General features: G+C 34.0%; 1 protein-coding gene and 1 long non-coding RNA gene across 2 annotated transcripts; one reads left to right on the forward strand and one right to left on the reverse strand.

The window, feature by feature from the left end:
- Positions 1 to 997: 997 nt before the first annotated feature.
- LOC133188323 (uncharacterized) lies at positions 998 to 7,142 on the reverse strand. Its single transcript, XR_009721281.1, has 2 exons — positions 7,050 to 7,142; positions 998 to 1,913 (listed from the first exon to the last, which is right to left on the reverse strand). It is a non-coding gene; the product is annotated as an uncharacterized LOC133188323 (long non-coding RNA).
- A 3,547-nt stretch (positions 7,143 to 10,689) lies between these two features.
- Positions 10,690 to 17,042, forward strand: LOC133188785 (BTB/POZ domain-containing protein 6-like). Its single transcript, XM_061324272.1, has 2 exons — positions 10,690 to 11,019; positions 15,809 to 17,042. Exons 1-2 carry the CDS (start codon positions 10,706 to 10,708, stop codon positions 16,902 to 16,904), a joined length of 1,410 nt encoding a protein of 469 aa, XP_061180256.1. The 5' UTR covers positions 10,690 to 10,705; the 3' UTR covers positions 16,905 to 17,042.
- Positions 17,043 to 21,312: the final 4,270 nt, after the last annotated feature.

Genomic DNA, 21,312 nt, shown 5'->3' on the forward strand with positions numbered 1-21,312 from the left:
ACAATACATGTATCATTATACAGCTGTCAACAATTGAATTGACCGTTATCTTTACGTATTATTCTTTGCTAACATCCACAGTTATAAAAAGAAAATATAAAAATATATAATATCTTGAAACCCCTTAACAAAGTTTATTATAGGTGCATTTATGGTCTTGAATCTTGACATTGTATTTGTTTTCAGTCATTTTAAAACATTGAAATTTGTTAGGTTGTATGTAGAAGTTTCAAACAAAACAATGAAAATTATAATGTACTGTATCATGATACATACATGGCGATAAATATGCGTTTGCTGCACCCTTGTGATCAATTCGATCAATGTATTGCTGTTTCGTTACACCTCTGTTTTACACTTGTTTAGTCATACCGTTTACAAGATTTTTACAGCGACTTCAAGATACAGTCTACAACCGATGAGCAAAGATGGTGCTAACATTTCAACACCCTTCAACAGTTACAACAGGGAGTTACTAATTTTTTACACATCTGATCAATTTATATTATACTGCTTTTTTTTTTTTTTTAAATCATATTCTGAATATATTTACCAAATCAATCTCAAGTATCATGTCACCAAGGAAAATGTTAAAACATTTTGTTTTCTCAAGTCCCATTTTATTAGACAAATACTGTAAAACTTTGGTATGTGGGTTCGATTCCCACCCAGGGCTTAACATTGCAAATTACATTATCTGAATCATTTCATACATGTAAATACAAAATCAAATTCATGCCTTGTCTCCAAATTTTACTTTGATTTGCATGAACTAATTTATAATTTAGTTTATATTTTTCAACATTTCTTTATAACTATTTCTTGTTTTTGTTTTTTAAATAATTTTCCATTTATCCTGCTAAGTACTTTTAAATTATACATCAAACATGTATGGAAATTCTGTGATAATTTAGTTTGCTGATGCTGGTGCTAAAGGAGGATATGTTGCCCTGAGCCTCCACCAAAGTGTCAATTCATATTTTTTTTCAAAATCATCCAAGATTTAATTTAAGTTTTATTTTAAAATTCAGGATATTAAAATAAACAACATGCATCTTTAAAATTAAGTAATTTACCAATGTCAAAAAAAAAAAATACATGCAAACACTTATAATTTAATTTCCAAAAATAGGTACTACACCACTGAGAAAACAGTTAAAAGACAACGCTGTCCCAAGCATTTTTCCTTGGCGACGAATCCAGATAGTTGACTCTGAATGTGGCACACTGAGGTCGGGAAAAGAGTACATCAGCACGGTCACACCAGACGAGAACTGCAGTGATGGCACATCTTCCCTGGTATGCGAGGATTCAGTGTCAATGTGTGACGAAGTCCAGAGCGAGGTGACCATCGAGGCTACTGAAGATGACCATGACGTACCACTCTCCTCTACCCAGAGCATGGATTTCCTTTCTTCTTCCTTTCCAGTGGACTCGTCTACACAGACACCTCCAAGACCCATTTTCAGTATTGAAAACTTTGCTAATGACAATGCTGGTATTATGTTTTATACGGGTCTGTCTTCCTATCAGGACTTTTTATTTGTTTTGCAAACACTTGGTGAAGCTGCTTACAATCTGAATTATTTGTATTCTCAAGTAGACAATGTCAGTGTCCCAGATCAGTTTTTTTTAACTTTGATCAAGCTTCGTCAGCATAAGACAAATTTTGAACTGAGTAGGCTTTTTAGCATTTCAGAGTTTTCAGTATCTAATATCTGGATCACATGGGTGAATTTTATGTCACGCCAATGGAGAGAAGTTGACCTGTGGCCGGAGAGAGATCTTGTAAAGTTTTTTTCCCCGACAGACTTCAACAGACAGTTTCCTACCACGAGGGTGATCATTGATGGAACGGAGTGTCCTGTGATGAAGCCTACACCACCCATTGCACAGCAGAGCACCTTCTCCACCTACAAAAACAGGAACACAGTTAAAGTTTTAGCTGGAGCAACACCTGGTGGTCTAATTTCTTACCTGTCCCCTGCATATGGAGGTTCCACATCCGATCGTCAGATCGTGGAAAGATCTAGACTAACAACATTATGTGACAAGGGGGACAGCATCATGGCTGACAAAGGGTTCAATGTACAGGACCTTTTTGCACCCTATGATGTCACTGTTAATATACCAACCTTTTTTAAAAACAGAAATAGAATGTCTGGCAAAACAATTCAAAGAGATAGAAAAATTTCAAGTAAGAGAGTTCACATCGAACGAATTATTGGCCTGGCAAAAACATTTAAAATTCTTACTCAGCCACTTAACACGACTGAAACCAAACTTGCATCTGAAATTATATTTACTTGTTTTATGCTTTGCAATTTCAGACAGTGCATCATTCCAAAGAATGCTTGAAAATACCAGCGAGTGAATGCCCTTGAGTAAAGTGTCTGTCAGTCAGTCGGTCCAGTTTTCATTTTGGAGAAGTGTTCCTCTTTTTAGCTCATCTGAGCAGAAGGCTCAAGTGAGTTCTTTTTAATCATAGAGTACCCAATCCACCTGTCGTCTGTAATTTTTTCACATTTTTGACTTCTCCTCAAGAATCACCAGGCCTATTTCAAACAAACTTGCCACAAATCATCCTTGGGTAAGGGGATTTCAGTTTGTTCACAGGAAGTGCAATGATCTTTTTCAAGGATAGATAATTAAAATTCATAAAAATATGGTGGCATCCTTTAAAACTCTTCTCAATAACCACTGGGCAAGAAAGGATGACACTTGTGTGAAAGCTTTATTACTTATTCTAAGATTCATGTTTGTTCACATCATAACCCCTAGGAGTAGGGCAGGGACACAAGAGGGGGTCAAAATTTAAAATAGGAATATATAAGAAATGTCTTTAAAAATCTTCTCGAGAACAGCAAAGTCATGATAAGTCATATTATTAAAGAACATTCTGCCAAGAAAAAGTTAACTGTCTTTGTAGTTTGACATCAATGATCTTAACCATTTCACATTTTTAAACTTCTTCTCAAGAACCACTGAGCTGTATTCAAATAAGAGGCCATGCCCCCTTTCAATAGGAGATAATGTTAATTACCTTTTAAAAATCTTTTGAAGAAGAACAACTTGGCTAGCAAGGATGAAACTTATGTGAAAGATTCATTACATAATGTAGATTCAAGTTTGTTTAAAATATGACCTTGAAGTGCTGGCCATGGCCACAATATGTAATCAAAGTTTCACATGGGAATATATAGGGTAAAAATCTGTTGCTGAAGAACAGCAGGGCTATTGATTCAGATGAGCATTATGACCAATGGGTCTTTTGTTTACATTTGTTTCTGCAGATTAATGATTGTAGATGTATATATGGGGTACATGATATGTAAAATCTGAATTTGCTATGCACTCAGGGCATTAATCATGTATTGAAAATTTGTTATGACACAGCATCTTAGTTTTCAATGTCTCATTCACATGGTCAGCTAGAAATATGGTTGTGTGCCATCATCTTAAGAATAATGTATGTATATCGCTTATAGATAATTGAATGTGTGCATGCCATTTGAGGTTTTGATTGCTCATACCCAAAGAATGAATTAATAAAAAGGATTTGTCCACATGCACCTACATATAAGCATCCAATTTTTTTTTGAATGATGAAGAAACTCCTGCTCTTTAAATACTAGTACACTGTATATACAGTTGAACTTCGGTATCTCGAAAACTGATATCTCGAATACCATGAGTTCGAGATAGTGAGGTTTGACTGTATATGTATTGTTAGTACACATGAATATGTGGTGTGTATCCAAAAGAATATTTAGAAAACCACAAGAAACACTTTGATACTGACTATTTGCCCCGATATTAACTTTTAATAAATAAGAAAAAAGTGTAGATCTTTAGTTAGAATATATATATTTTCAGTACAAGTTATGAAATAAGAAACTTGAAAACATTCATACACCAAACATGTAGAGAAAACAGGAATTCATAAAGGAAGAAATACAGAAATAGTCTAATCATAAACAACCAATATCAACCCATCATGATACTCAGTTCACATGCAACAAAATACAAATGCAACTTGATACTACAAATGGAGAAACTATCTCTAAATGATTAATCACTCCCATTATAAATTGATCACAAGGATATCCAGAACCTACAGTGTCACAGAATACATGCACAATGTTACAGACAAGTTAATAATGCATAAAGAAAAAAAAAGATTCATGAGAGAATAACTGACCAAAGGAGTAAGCAATGTGATAAAAAAAAAAAAAACAATGAATGATAAAGAATTACACTGAATACAAATGAAACAGTCTGATATTAGAGAAAGAATCTCCTAGATTTATTAAATTGACTACAAGGGTATATAGAATCTACTAAATCATATACACATATATGCACAAGTTACAGACAAGAAGATGTGAAAATGCATGAAGAGACTGATTTATGAGAGAAAAATTGTCCACAATGGTAAACAATGTGATGAAAACCAACCAATGATAATACCATCTACCTGTGCATATTGCTATACATTGTAGACCAACTTTGTTTTTAAAAAATGGTTTTCTGCTAATTCCTTCCTTATCAAAATGAAAAATTGTTATACTGCTTGAAATAAAACTTTTCTAGTACAGCATTCTTGAAATGTAATTGAAAAAACTGCTTAAGCTTTTCTAACATCTGTTCAATAAATGCATCATCCCTCTCAATTTGAAAGATCTTAATATCTTTGAAGGTATAAACCACAAAATCACAAGAATTTTTTTCACAACAAAACAACTGTCCCTGAACCTGATAATAATAATCATGGGTAGGGTCTAATGTAGTTCGACCATCGATAACTTTCAGATAAGGAACTGTTTGAGTTGTAATGAACTGATTTTTTGATGAAAAAGGACACTTAACCTCTACAAGTTTATCTTGTTCTACAACAATAGCATCTGGACTGGCTGCCAAAAAAGGAAAAGTTTTACTAACGAAAGTTCCACAACATTTGGTGACCTCTCCAGTTACTTCAAAATACTTTTGGAGGGCCACAGATTCATATTTTTTACCATGAACAATTGGAGCTGCCTTAATATCATGTACAAAAGTAAAAGATTTAGCTAAGTTATTCTTATCTGTCCTATCTGTACATTTGCAAATGCGGCCAAATTTTGATGAATGCATTCTTTTACATCTTTCTGAAAGCCAAAATTTGTTTTTACATTGACCAAGTGTGTTTTGTTCTAAGAGACAAATTTCTTCACTGCTTATTTTTGTAATGTTTTGTTCTTCAAGCCAAATGTCAGAAAGTTTTGCATTTAAATAGTCATGGTCAAGGTCAACTGCATATGTATTTGCTGGAGAAAACAGCTGGGAAATAGGAAGACAATTGACAGAAGCATAATTAATACAAGTGTTTCTAAAAAAATCATTGTACCCTGTACTTTTTCTAAATTTAGCTGGTCTGGGATCAAAGTTAAGAGCATTGATGTCCTTTCTAGCAAGCGGCAAATCTTGAGCTTTGATGGGGCTACCAGAAAATGGTTTACATTTGTGAAAGGTTTGGATTTTTTGGGTACAGGTTTCTTCAGTTAAAAGTTCTTTGGAAGAAGAAAACTTGCAAACTGCTAACAATAAAGCACAAACATGCTTACAATGTGCTTTAGGTCCCATGCCCGCAGCACACTCACATTGAGTTTCAACAACACAACCATCTTGATCAATACAAACATCAATTTTGTATGTCACAGACTTTTTCATTTGGGCATGACACTCGCTTTTGAAGAAGTAAAAGTTATCTGAGCAAGCCAAGCGAATGTACTTGAGAAATCTGTTAGTGTATAGATTTTCTGAAATGACGTCAATACTTTTGTTCTCTTGACCAAGAAAAAATTCCACGGCAGACATTTTCACAGCCACACACACACTATCTTTATTCAGATCTTTGTACACAACATGATCAGGCACACTCATGACATATTCTTCACTCTCTAACTTCTCTCTACCAAAATCTTTATTTCTATCATACGCTTCAAGTCTGAAACATATTATGTTATAATAGTATTTTTGAAATTTACAAATTACTTACGATATAGCATTAGAATCTCATTTTTAGCATGATTTACATTTTACTTAATCTACACAGCAGACTCTGGGTGGGTGTGACCGGTCGACAGAGGATACTTACTTCTTAGATTGATGTTTGTTTGTTAAATCAGTCAGACACAATACAGGGTTAATCAAAATTACAAAGTGGGTGTATTAAAAAAAATAAAGATATTATTAAACTTATCAGAAAGGGTACCCAATTTTACTATATGAAATACTAACAAACTAAATAATTTAAAACACTTTTTTGCTTTTTTTATATCTACTCTGACACATAAAAACAATCTACATTAGGCCTATTGCTAAAGTTCATTCAAAAATTCCATTTACTTTCCGAGATATGCTGAAATCAACAGATCAATGTGCAAATCTGACCTATTAATTTTTACACAAAACTTGGGCAACCCTATCATATCTCAGTCAGTACGTCAGTCTAAGTTGATCAATCTGGCCTGTGATAATAAATTATGATCAGAGACATGGAGGAGATAATTATTTTGATGTATGCATCATGTGCAAATATCTGAATTATACCCATTTATAGGCGTATACCAACTAAGGCAACTATTCATATAAAAATATGTGTATCAATAACAAGAGTGTTCCAAGGACTTTGTATTAGCATTGATTTGGAAAATGTAACTGTTTAAGTTTTGAAGGATCGCTGTTCTACATGTTCTATCGATGGTAAACTTAGCTATATATATATTTTCATATTCTAACTTTATCAGCACTGAGCAGACGACACCATTGCATTGCATTGGCTCCAACTTATATTTTAACTGAATACAATCCAAACGCTCAAAAGTTCAACAGATTTAATCATTTTTGATCGCATCACCGTAAAAAAAAATAAGTAGCGATTGTTCATAAGATATACAATATCGTATACAAAGGGGTCCAGCAACCAGCACGACGACAGGATAAGTAATGTCAGTGAAATTACTTTATCGAGAAAATGCATAAAATACTGAAATAGATATAGCCCTTACCTTTCTACCAGCTCCCTCTTCCTCCCGGAAACTCTTGCTCCTCTGTCTCTTAAGGCTTGTTTAAGCTTTGGGAGATCCCACATACCATAATTAATCTTGTCGGCCGCCATATTTGTGAATAGTAGGACCGCAACGAATCGTGCGCCCCCTATATTTAGGGGAAGATAACACCGCCAGTACTGTGCGCAATGAATGCCAATGTTTTTCCCGCCATCATAAATTATGAGGTCCACTCTCGAGCCCGATAGGAATTTTTAAAAAAAAATGCAATTTTCCCCCCTCCTTTTTCACCAAGTACAACTTCATAATTATATTTGTTTTTAACAAAAACATATGTTTGGCCTTGAAGGTTTATGGGTCTTTGGTTTGGTTCGTAAGGTAAGTTTTTTTCTTGCAGAAATTTTACTGTTTGACCCATATATTCTACTTGCTCTGTGAGCCACCACAAAAAAGGATGTAGGCTTTAAATGTCAGATTGAAATTGCTGAGGAGTTTTAAAGCCCAGAGCACTTCTAAATTATCTGGTGTCTGTGAATGAAATTGTCAGTCAATCTTTTGACTTTTAGGTTTAAAAAATGGAAACACCATACAGATATTAATGGCACCATTCAAAAAAATTTTATCCCCCCAATAATTGTTGACAAGGCGTTTATTTGGGTACCAATTGAACATTTTTGACTTAATGGCCTTGGAGTTTGACCCTACTTTTGAAAAACTTCATCTCAACCTTGAGCTGTCATGCAGAAGCATCAGTGTTTCACAAATACATTCTGTTTCTCAATCAAAATAATAAAAATCATCCTGAAAAAATCCTACCTAGAGTTTTATTAGAATTGAAATGTCAAAACTTAGATGCAGGTAACCCCATGTTTCTCATTTTCTACTGTTATAGTTATGCGGCATGGCAAATGTGACCAGATGTAGAACCAGTCCTTGACACATTTGAACATTGCCCTTACATAAAAATAAGCATGTATTTAGATTTTCTTAATGAAACAGGGAGGGAAATATGATGTGTAGGGAAAAAGTTCTTTACATATCATTGACATTATCAAGGGGATAGGAAAAAAAAATATAAATGGATGATTTATGCCAAAAAGTCATTAACAACAATTCCTATTGTTGCATACATGTAAACATAATATTACTGAATTGACAGCTATACAAAGTAATTTAAAAAACTACACAGTTGATGTCATATAGAGTTTGTGAGTGGACCCCAAATAGCCAGGCCCTACAGCAAAATAATATGGAATATATTCATATATAATCTGAAATAATCATAACCTCTTTGAAAATACTACCACCTTTGTGTGAAATTTTTGAAACTGAGACATTTTTTTCCTTGCAACTTACCTATAAATTTTAGGCAATAAAAATAATACGGTTATGTGCTAATTTGCACACAACAGTGTGTGCAAAACCTGTGTGAAATGCTAAAAAAAGGTTATTTCAAGACAGCTTGGATTCTACAAAAAATGCGCTAAAAAAGAGACAAAGTGCGAAATCACATTTAAAATCAACATTAACTTAAACTATTTGACTTGTATCTTTCAAATGAGGGCAAATTCATCATAATTCATCTTGCATGAAAAACTATAATAGAGCACAACGTACATGTAGTATCCCCCATTTTTTGCAGTGTTTTTTACAATTATGTCGTGCATTATAGGTAATATCTTAAAGAGTCTGTGTGTGAAAATGTGGTTAATATTTTTTTTAAAGAATGAATTATCTTTTTATTTAGATAAAGAAAAAAGTATAATTTTATGAGAAAATAAACAAGAAATATGTAGTTTTCATTAATTTTCATACTGTTGTGTCATAAATATTGACCTTTCTGCTAGTGATGTACCGATTAATTGATTAAATCAATTTTCTAATCGAAATGGTCCCCGATTATAGATAATCGATTATAATTTTGATAATCGATTAATCAAAATATTAGTAAAAAGCAAATTATTCTTATGAATTCATAATTCATTCTTCTATGAATATCACTAAGTCCTAAGTAATAATTTAATAAATGAGTCCAATGATACAAAATACATCAAAAGTGCATTTTAGAAATCATTCCTGAATTTTTTACCCATTTATTCTTCATTCAAAAATGAATAAATTAAATTCTTGAAATCAATCGATTATAGTGCATTTGATCATTTTAATAATCGATTATGAAAAGAATTCTGATTTCCCATCACTACTTTCTGCACTGAGGCATCTTTTAATTTTACTTTATATATAGGTTTACACAGTTTTTCAGGTGAAATATATTAACAATATTCTGCACTAAGACAAGTGATTGACATATGAATATAAAATTATTTTGTGGAAAACAAGTATTTTGTTTAGATTAATGACTGTTTACATTTTTCTACCTGATTTCATTCATTCTCTTGGGACTGGGGCCAGGGCCATTCAAATGATACTTATATACAGAAACTAATGCTGTTAAATTAAATGTGTTATATCATTGTATTTTGTAATTTAAGTTAACAAACAACTATGTCAAAACAGAGAGGAAATTTCACACGATATCATACAGACATCTAATACAGTTTTATGTCTTGACAAGAATGAAGCAAGAAGAACTGAGACTTGATTCCTGCTTTCTGAGCATGCAGGAAATGGCATTACATTTAATCTGACATGACTGATATTCACAAAAACTTTAAGTTACCATTTTTATAAAATTATTTCAAAACATAACTCGGTAAATTTGCCATATATTTGACGTTAAAACAAAAAAATACAAATGTATACAAAACAAATCAAACAACATTCTAGAAAATATACAAAAGAAAATTCAATAGAAATGTAAGATTCAGTAAAGAAGATTCTATTTGTATATCAAATTTGACTAGATTTTATGACAGTGGAGCAGATAAAACTGTTTCAATTTCGGAAATGGCACAAGTACCAGTTTCCAAGAGTCATGAGTTTCCCCGCGAAAACAACCGCCGTCCGAATTTATTCCCATTTTTGTCAGTGATTTAAAAACCCTTTTAGTTTTTAACCTTATACATGATTTTAAAAAACTCCAACATTAAATTGGCACAAAGACCTTATGATCATACATGTATGCACGATTCCAAGCATGGCTGCTAGTTTCATCTAGCAAATCAGACAGGACATTGTACCATGAAATTTCTATGTTGAACTGGTATATCTGTCCTTCAGTGTACCTTTGCTTTTTAGAAACACATTAACATAGAGTTATGCCATCAAATTCTGTTATACCAAGTTGGCAGCCATTGCTTGGATTCGTGATGCACATTTTATTCAACATCACATTGCATGGTGCTTATAAATGAAAACTGTTCAATCAGTCAAGGGTTTACATGATTCTTTCTCATCCCATATACATGTATTACTCAAACCTACATATCCTTAATCCAGATGAATATAACAAGAAAAAAATATGAATCCTATCGGTTGAAAAAATTTCTTCGGACCGCACTGATTTATGTGAGTTGGCCGGCAATGCCAAACAAAGCTAATTTTATTTTTGGCCTCACATATATATAGTCCTTTAGACTGATACATGTAGCAAAAGATAAAAAAAAGTGAGGATTCACATGCAAAGGAAGATAACTCTTCCATCTCTGTTATTTTTTCAGATAAAAATGAGCAGCCAAGACAACTGTGAAAAATCCATGGATCAGTTTGTGGAATCCAGATGTTCACAAGATAGTCCCATGTCTTCCAATTCATCATCTGGAGGTTTTCAAGACACATGGGCAGAGAGAAAATCTGTGCTGCAGTGTAATAAGTACATGTTGCTGAATAAAGAGGGATGTGATGTCACTTTCCTTGTGGGTGCGAATAGCACACCCATTAAAGCCCACAAGTATGTGCTGGCAAGCAGGAGCCCTGTATTTTTTGCCATGTTTCTAGGACCAGCAAAGGAGTCTTCTGATGAAATCATAGTACCTGATATTGAAGATCTTGTATTTGAGAAGTTTTTAAGGTGAGTTCTACCTAGAAAACTGAGAATGATACTTTTATTTGACTTAAATCATGATTGTACCAGCCAAAATAATTGATGGAGAAAAATTTGGTAACATTTTTAATTAAAATTGCTTCCACGTGGTACCTCCTATTTTTGTAAAAGTACTGCCCATTTCTAATCTTTTTGAAAACATAAGAAAATTTTAACTTTGTTATGATTGCCCCTTTAATGTATTTGAAAAAAAAAAGCAGTTGATTAAGTATAGTTTTCAAACATACTAGGCACCACATATGAATTGTGTACGCAGGGTTACAAATAATCACTTGCCTACTTGCAAATGCAAGTAATTTTGCCTGTGGGCGACTAATTCTTGAGGATGTTATCGCCCATATGGCGAGTAAGAATTTTATGGGATCTTTTCTGGAACCAGATCGTAGTTTGCTTCTACTATTAAATGGACTTTCGTTTTCACTGTTTTCTTCCTATGAAACATTTTTGAAGACCCAGAATCCTGTCAATGATGCGCTTCCTTAAAATCAACAGTAGCGGGTTTTTGTCCATATCCTATTAAGATGCACACTGTGTATTATTCACAATAAACAGCTTTGTATTCATTAATTTTCCACCTGAAAGAAGAATGTTGAAGACTTTTTCTGATTTTTTGCTGCTCCCCGTTGGTTAAAATATTTCACATTTTGAACTTTGGACATTGGTAAAGTACGCTTTCTGTAATTTTATGATAGAAATTAACATATAACTCAAAATTCATGCCTTGAAGTGAATGAAAACTGGATTTTAATACAAGCCGTGTTGAAATCTCCAGGAAAAATTGAAAAGAAATACTCAGTAAAGTATTTTTCTTTGAGATTATAATAAAAAAGGTTTTTTTTTTAAGTCACCTGAGTCACTCAGGTGACCTATTGCTATCTGTTTTCGTCCGTCGTCGTGCATCGTGTGTTAACATTTGAACATTTTCAGCTTCTTCTCTGAAACCACTGAACCAATTTCAGCCAATTTTAGCATATGGCATCTATGTGTGAAGGGGAACAACATTTGTGAATATCATGGTCCCTGCCTGAATATCATGGTCCCTGCCCCCCTGGAGCCTGAGGGGTGGGGCTAAAACCACCAAAATTAATGCAATCTTTAAAAATCTTCTTCTTTACTCCTGGACATCAAGCAGTCAAACTGTTGGCATGATTGTAATAAGCATTGAACCCTCTACCAAAATTGTGAAATTCATGGCCCCAGGGTCAGGGGTTCTGGTGTTAGGACGGGGCTATATAGATCATATAGTGAAAGTGCATTATTTCTTTGAAAATCTTCTTCTCTACTCCTGGGTATTATTGAAACAAATTAATTACATAGTTATGTTAAGCAAGAGTGACTCTACCAAAATTGGGAAATTCATAGCCCCAGGGTCAGGGGTTCTGGTGCTAGGGGGAGGGGGAGGGGCGCTATATAGATCATATAGTGAAAGTGCATTATTTCTTTGAAAATCTTCTTCTCTACTCCTGGGTATTATTGAAACAAATCAAATACATAGTTATGATAAGCAAGGGTGACTCTACCAAAATTGTGAAATTCATGGCCCCAGGGTTAGGGGTTCTGGTGTTATGGTGGTGCTATATAGATCATATAGTGAATGTGCGTTATTTCTTTGAAAATCTTCTTTTCTACTCCTGGGCATTATTGAAACAAATTAAATACATAGTTATGATATTAGCAAGGGTGACTCTTCCAAAATAGTGATTTTCATGACCCTTGGATCAGGGGTTCTGATGTTTGGGCTGGGCTCTATTTATCATATAGTGAAAATGCATTAATGCTTTAAAAATCTTCTTCTCTTCTCCTGGGTATTTTTTAAACAAACTAAGTACATTGTTATGATAAGCAATGATGCCTCTTCCAAAATTGTGAAATTCATTGCCCCAGGGACAGGGGTTCTGTTTCTAGGGTGGGACTATTATAGATCCTATAGTGAAGGTGAATTTTTTCTTTGAAAATCTTCTTCTCTGCCCCTGGGTACTATTTAAACACACTAAATACATTGTTATGATACACAAGGATGCCTCTTCCAAAATTGTGAATTTCATGGCCCTAAGGTCAAGGGTTCTAGTGAAAAGGGTTTTTTTTTGGGGGGGGGGGCTTTATTGATTATATAGTGAAAAATCAAAATTTCTTTGAAAATATTCTTTTCTGCTTCTGGTTAAAAGCAAAGAAGCTAAGTATATAGTTATGCTGAGCAAGAGTGCTTCTTCCAGAGTAGTGAACTGCATGACCCGGGTCAGATGTGCTGGTGTAAGGGTGGGGCTCTTGATAATATAGTGAAAATGCATTATATCTATTAAATAATCCTGTCTGCTCCTTAGTGTTAAGCAGATAAACAAAGTGATTACTTATGATGAGCAAACTTCTGGTCCCAGGGTGAGAGACTCTAGTGTTTCTTGGTGGGGAGGGGGGGGGGGGGGGGGCTCTATTGATAATATAGTGAATCTGAAGTAAAAATGCATTATTTCTTTAAAAATTTTCTCTGCACTTGGGCATATCAGAGGCAAAAAGATTAAAAGGTTTAATAAGGAAGGGTATTTTTACCAGATTTTTTAACATCTGGATGGACCATTTGTTCTGGTCCTGGCCAGGGCTCTATTAATTTGTATTCTACTGAGAGGAGTTATTCCCCGTTGCCGTTTACTTTTGATCACTGTAAACAATGTACTTGAAAGGTTAATAGAATAAGAGAATTATGCAAGAATTTTTATTGTATAATACAAAAAGTATTTTCATAGTTTTAATGATCAGGTAGACTTGTAAGTAATAGATAAATAAAAATGGAACAAAAATAACTTGTCTTCTTAAATGTTCATCAAAGACCAAGAGAGGCCAATGTAAGAGATTTCAACAAGAAATTAAAATAGTACAGAAGCATTGATAGGTTTTTTAATATGCTTTATAGTGATAGTGATAAATGGGGAACAGATTAGAACCTAATTTATAAACTATCAATGAATACTAGATTAATTATTTTGTTGATCCTGATCACCCTATTTTTCTTGCTTTTGGGCAACAAAGCTTCACCTTTCAGTTCATTTTATACTCTATGGATCCTCTAAATTGTTGTATTATACTCAGGTGACCATTAAGGCCCTTGGACCTCTTGTTTACTAAGTGAACAGAAAATTGTGGACCCCAAAATATCAATGTGGGCTAGTAAAACTTGTGAAGTTGGGGCCCACATAGCCCCTAAGGTTTAAAATGTTATTTGCAACCCTGCTGTACATATGGTGTATGCATGTATTCCACCCCGTACCCATAACCACACCAGACACAATAACTTATCAAAAATACATGAATTCTTAGTTTGTCATACCTGTGTTTCAATATCTGATATTATTTTCTGTTAATTGCTATATATAGTTCTAGAGATTGCCGATCTATGGTATATAAATTTGTTTTTCATATACATGTATATGTACCTTAGCAGGACATCCTTGGAGGGGGGAAGGGGAGGGGGGGTTACATCATCCATGCGTCAGGTACCTGCACAGTGTTTTCAGACTACAATATTTTTACATTGTAAGACATTTATGTTTTTAACAGAAGCTAATTTTAAATTATAGCTTATGAACAGTCAGGGGTGAGACTGAAATCCGTCATTTCTGAAAAATGATGGATAATCGTCATATTTACTAACTACATATTTTCGTCATTTTTGTCAATATGACTTACTATCGTCATATTTTCTTTTTCAACTTAATTCTTCTTTCCTGGTTACGTAAAAGTGAGAGTTGAATTTACCGCTGAAAGAAGAGTTTTTACGCAAGTTTCATTTCATCCGGGTTACTAATTACTGCCGACCACGTGCGTTAGAACATCAACATGGAAGGTGAAAGTTATTATTTAGCGGTAAAATGTCGAATTTTGGTAGAACTAATTCGCCATTTTTACATGGCTTTTAGCCCTATAAAAACATATTGTACACCTTCTGGTAGAATACGTACTTGTAGAGAAAAGTCTCGACAAAAAGTTAAAGCCATAAAAAAGTAGTGCACCCCGTAAAACAAGCGAGATATTTCAGTGCACCCAGACCCTCCATTTTGAAAAAAGACAGAATATCATTTTTCGTCTTCTTTCCTATTTAATGCAAATAAATTGACAAATAACTCTTCCACTCTTATTTTTGCTTGGTAAATTTGTACTGTCAACATAACCAGTATTGTAGTCAACTGTATTAGAGAAATGAAGTTTATTTACGATGTTTTTTGTCCTTTTTTCGGTTGGTGGATCTAACATTTTTCAAAGAGAGGTAACTCGGTATTCTAGAAACACTCTAAATTTATATGACTGTTTTTCGTCATTTTCTTAAAAATGATGAGTTTAAGTCATAATTAAAATTTTATTTTATGACTAAAAATCGTCGTTTTAAAAATGACGGATTTCAGTCTCACCCCTGACTGATGAATAATTTTGATAATTTGAAATTCATTTTTGTAAAAATTGAAAAAAACAGCACTGGTATTTAGATATAGATGATGATTTTTATGACAATAACCCAATAGACTACAGTCAAATGTTGTTATCTCTAACTCGATGCGACCGAGAAAAAACTTCGAGATATCCAAGGATTTGAGATATTGAGGGTAAAATAGGTATAGAATAAGTGATTGGGACCTCCAGATCAGTATCAATGGTATTCGAGATATCAGTGTTCGAGATACCAAAGTTTAACTGTATATATAAAAGAGTTAGATTTTAGAAATTTCAATCTTAATATTATATATGTAATGATGCAGTATTTTACCCTTAGGTACGTTTACTTTGAAGATGTCAAGATTTTGGATGGTGATAACGTCTTGCATGTATTGTATGCAGCTAAGAAATATTCCATGAAAGGTCTGGAATCCAAATGTAGAGAATTTCTTGTTCAACACCTCAACACTGAGAATGTTTGTGTCATTCTAGAAAGTTCTCATACTTTTGGGAATGGTATTATGGAAGAGAAATGTTTGCAGCATATATTAAGAAATGGTGACAGGGTTTTGCAGTCACCGTCTTTCTCTGACCTCTGTAGGAAATGTGTGAAGACGATCATTTCAAGCAACGATCTGGAAGCAGACGAGGCTGTTGTGTTTAAGGCTGCTGTAAAATGGGCCGGAGCAGTTTGCTGCCGAAAATGTTTAACCCCAATAGACAGGAATATTAGAAAAGCACTGGGTGATATTTTGTTTGAGATTCGTTTTCCCATAATGCAGTTGTCATTCTTTGCAGACAAGGTGGCTTCTAGTAACATTCTGATACAAAAAGAGAAAATTGCTTTGTATGAATATCTGTGCAGGTCTGATACTTCAGATGCAAAATTAGAGATTCCATTCAATATGGAATACAGAAAAAATAAGAGTTTTCTTGTTTGCAAGCGATTTAACCACTTGTCTGCAATTTGTGATTGGGAAAATGCAGGGCGCAAGAACTCCATAGCATTTTCCTGCACTCGAGCAATTTGGATGCATGGTATAATGATGTACGAATCATCTTCACTGGATGCCTGTGAAAATTCTGTCATAGTGAGAAATGAACTAGGAGAAGTAATGTATAACTCAGATGAAAAAAGAAACACAAGAAGAGAATTTGCAGGAGGAAAGATGTATAACCTTTTCTTTGGGGAAAGGCTAAAGATTCAGCCACTGAAATTCTATACGATATCAGTCAAAAGCATGGGTCCAAAGAGCTATCATGGAGAGGGTGGTAAACGTTACGTGTCATGCGGCCCATTTAGATTCGAATTTCGGGACAGTTGCACAGAGAAGGTTCCTTTGTTATCCACTTTGGGACAACCTGTAAATGTTCAAGAAACCACCCAATCCACAGGGCAGATCCCAGGAATCATCTTCTCCAGTTGGTTATAAGAAAGTTAACCACCCCCTGAAAGTGAAGTTCTCCAATAGGATCAACACATTTCTAACAAACCTTAACAGCCTGTTTTTCTGGTGTAAAACTGGTTGAGACAGCATGGAATCCATGCACAGGATGTTTTCAAGGGTTTGAGGACAAACAACTTTCAACTTAAAATCGAGATGAAAGAAAAGAATCAGATATCTTAATTCTTGGAAAGAGTACCATTTTCTCATATAGCAACCTGCTTTGAAATACAATGGAAAGGCAGCTCAGATAAGGTTCTCAAATTTCAAGGCAACTAAACAATGTTATGATTGACCTACATGTAAGACTGCTAATATCAAACAATTTTGAAGTGTTGTTTTTTTTTTTTTTTTTTTTTTTTTTTTTTGGATGCATGAAGAAAATATTTAAGTTCATTTCAAAGGCAGAAGAGGTGTATATTTAGTGTAATGTGAATGCATTTTTTTTTTTTGAGACTGATTGATAATTTTTCATTACTGTTGTTTTAATTAGTGCTCAGCTTTGTTGAATTTATATTTGACTATAGTTCCTGGTATATGTAATACATGTACTTTTAGTTGTATTTTTTTAATATATGCATGTTTTTTTAATTATGCTATTCTATGATAGTCTTTCGCATTCATTGTACTCAAGCTCAGATGTATATTTTTGCCACAACAAAGATTTTTAAAGTTTTGTATCATGTTTAAAAGTTCAAAGAATTTGTACATGTAGTTTATGAAGAAAAGGAAGAGATTAACTGGTCATATCAGATAAAAAGCAGAACTTTTAAATAATCAAAATTTGATTTCAAATTTTATTTAAACACTTAAATTGTAATAAAATGGTTTGGAAATGCCATTCTGTGTAAATTCTCTGGAGTCACAGGAACAGTAATAGCAGATTTGTGTGTGATTACTTGGAGTTATCTTCCTTGGCACTTTTCTGTGTAAATGGATCAGGCAATAACTTTAAGGGCAAGTGTGGAACAGTAAGTGATTTTTAATTTTTTTACTAGAGGCAATCCTTTTTACTGACATGTACATGAATGAGGGAATCTCCTCATGCATACCAGTATATTAATTTATAATGATAATAATTAGTGCCCTGTTACACAAGTAGAATTTGTGTTATGCTGTGACAGGGATTCAAGCTATATGCAGTACTAAGTTGATTAAATGTAATTAAACTTTTTTAGCTCACCTGAGCTGAAAGCTCAAGTGAGCTCTTCTGATCACATGTTGTCCGTCTTCCGTCTGTCTGTCTGTCCATCCGTCTGTAAACTTTTCACATTTTCAACTTCTTTTCAAGAACCACTGAGCCAATTTTAACCAAATTAGTACAGAGCATCTTTAGGTGAAGAAGAGTTTAAATTGTTAAAATGAAGGGCCAACTCCTTTTACAAAGGGTGATAATCAAGAAAAGACAAAAAAGGGGTTGGGTCATTTAAAAATCTTCTTCTCAAGAACCCAGAGCCAGAAAAGCTGAAACTTGAGTGGAAGCATCCTTGGATAGTGTAGATTCTAAATTGTTCAAATCTTGACCCCCGGGGGTAGGGCGGGGCCACAATAGGGAATCAATTTTACATTGAAATATATATGCAAAATCTTTAAAAATCTTCTTCTCAAGAACCAAGGGGCCAGAAAAGTTGAAACTTATGTGGAAGCATCCTTGGGTAGTGTAGATTCTAAATTGTTCAAATCATGGCCCCGGGGGTATAGCGGGAAAGCAGTAAGTATTACAAGGGAGGGGTGTCTGGTGAAGAACAGCAGGGCCAAAGTAACTCAGGTGAGCGTTGTGGCCCATGGGCCTCTTGTTAATTACTGATGGACAACAAGGTTTATGATTTTACCAAAATTATGAAAACAAGTAATAAAAGCTAGGGTATAGGCCCTGGGACCATAAAACTTAGACGAGCTCACTTTTGATCTCAGTCTCACTTTTATCAAAGGAATTAATAGTGGAAAAGTGAGACTGAGATCAAAAGTGAGCCCGTCTAAGTTTTATGGCCCTGGGGCCAGGAATAAAGCTGAATAAGTTAAAACTATATTCTGTTTTTGAACTGAGAGTCAATTAAGGCCCACGAGTCAGTAAAAGAACTATCAATTTGATTAATATTGAGTTGTATTATAATGTCAATACTGATCACATATAGTGCAGCAAATGTAAGTATGTTAAAGATAATTGTAATAGTAAAGATTACTAGTACCATAATTGTTAACTGTACGTACTAGTTTGATATAGATATTAAAAATGATTGCGTTGTTACTATTATTTTGTTGTACAATCAAACAATGTTGTTGCAAGTTAAGTATGCAGTTTGTAATTTTGTTTTATACGTTGAAATAGTTGCATGCATTTTGGAATTAAAAAATGATAATCAAGTTATAATGATAGAAATATATTTTTAAAAATAGAATAGTTTCTAATCATTAAATTTCTTTTTTTTTCTTTTGTGCTATTAAAATGTAGGCTGTATATAAGCTCAAGTGGAAGTTGCTTCAGATTCTGAAGTGTTTTGTCAGCAAGACCTTTATTTTTCTAAATCATTATTTTTTAGTTAAAATGTGTTTGCAGGTATAAGTTAGCAGTTTTTAATTAGATAGTCAATACAAAGTTTAGAAAGGAATAAAATACATAAATTTCCTTTAAAATGTTGTATTAGATAGTGTATACTTAGTTAGAAAAGAATAAAATACATATTAAATTTCCTTTAAAATGTTATAATAATGCCCCTCTTTGAAGATAGGAGGGCATATTGCTTTGCTGCTGTCTGCCTGTTGGTCATTCTGTCTGTCTGTCCACCAACAGTTTCTGTTCATTTTCTTCGCAGAGGTTGCACATACTGAAATGAAATTTGATATACAGATTTATCATAAGAATATCTAGGTCAGGTTGTGTTTTAGGTACGATCAAGCAATTTTTTGACAGGAAATTATGCCCCTTGGATTTAGAAAAATGCCATTTTTTTGCTTCCGTTCATTATCTCTGCAACGGTTAAACAAATTAATTACTGATATATCATGAAAAAGGTGTTTTTGCCAAAGATGTAGAAGATTATTTCTGGTTGATGCATCTAAGATAGTACTGGTAGATGACTCGATTTTAAGTTCAAAAGGTCAATTTCATTTCCATGTACACTGCCCATAATGTATACTGCCCATAATAAAGGCATGTGCACCCTATAATGTATGTCGGGGGGGGGGGGGGGGGGGGCATAAGTGTTTCACAAACATCTCTTGTTTACTTTTCATTCCATTGATCATTTCATATAGTGCATAGATATAAAATATAATGGGAAAAAGGTTAAGAGACAATTTGACCTATTTTGATAAACTTTACCCCAACATTTTATTATAATGAGGTGAGGAAATGCACGATCTGAAATGGGCCTAAATATTGGTAATAATTCTTTTGCTGGGTGTAAAAAACTTGAATGTGTCTTTAAATACCATTGTACACAGTTTTATTCACTTCCTTTTTCTGTAAGTAGAAAAATGCAGAACCATGACCATTTCAAAATATGATGAGTTATGCCCCTTTTATATACAATGTAGTAATTATGTAGCCCAGAATATAATGTCTTCCCCTTAAGAGGAACCAATATTGTGAATTTCATGGTTTCTGCCTCCCAGGGGCCTGATGGGTGTAGTCCAAACCATTAGAATTAATGCAATATTCAAAATCTTACCTTATGGACATTGAAGAATCAGCTGTTGGCATATTTATGATTAACAATGGGCCATCTTTCAGAAAGGTTGAATTCACATTCATTTAGTTCAGGCCAAGTTGGTCACATAATAAAAATACACTATATCTTATAAAATCTTCTTTACTCATGGACATGTAGCAGGGAAACCCTTAGTGAAATTCATATCCCCTTGGTCCATAGTTCAGACCCTAGGGTGGGGCTCACTTGGTCATATATTGAAAATATATGACTTGTTTGAATGGCATTTCTTATAGACATTTAATAAGCAAAATATTTTTAGGAATATAATAAACACCCAGCCCTCTACCGAAATTGTAACACCCCCCCCCCCCCCCAGCTCTGCCCATGGTTCAGGCCCAAGGGTGGAGCTGAGTTAGTCATATTTTGAAAATTGTCTGAGAGCTGCTTCTCTGAAGTAAATCTAGTTGGTTAACTGATTATTTGATTACAATACAGGTACCAGTTAAGTCCATGACCCGTTACCAAAACAGTACACATCTGGATACAGCGTTCAGTCCGTAGGGTGGGGCTAAGTTGCTCATGTATAGAAAACAAATTACACTTTTGAAATACATGTATTTTCTTTACCCATTGATATATGTACGAGAAACTTGCAATTTTATAATAAACACTAAGCCCTTTATCTCCAAAATTGTGAAATTCATGGTCATCTGGCCCATGGTCCAGGCCCCAGAATGGAGCTA

The sequence above is a fragment of the Saccostrea echinata genome, unplaced genomic scaffold (assembly GCF_033153115.1).
Source record: "Saccostrea echinata isolate AGI-Se365-2 ecotype Australia unplaced genomic scaffold, CSIRO_AGI_Sech_v1 ptg000016l, whole genome shotgun sequence".
NCBI classification, from domain to species: Eukaryota; Metazoa; Mollusca; class Bivalvia; order Ostreida; family Ostreidae; genus Saccostrea; species Saccostrea echinata.

Excerpts from the sequence above, each read along its gene's own strand:
- LOC133188785 (XM_061324272.1), top strand. The coding sequence starts at position 10,706 with ATGGATCAGTTTGTGGAATCCAGATGTTCACAAGATAGTCCCATGTCT. Across the intron at positions 11,020-15,808 it reads GTATTTGAGAAGTTTTTAAG|GTACGTTTACTTTGAAGATG; the intron begins GTGAGTTCTACC and ends TTTTACCCTTAG.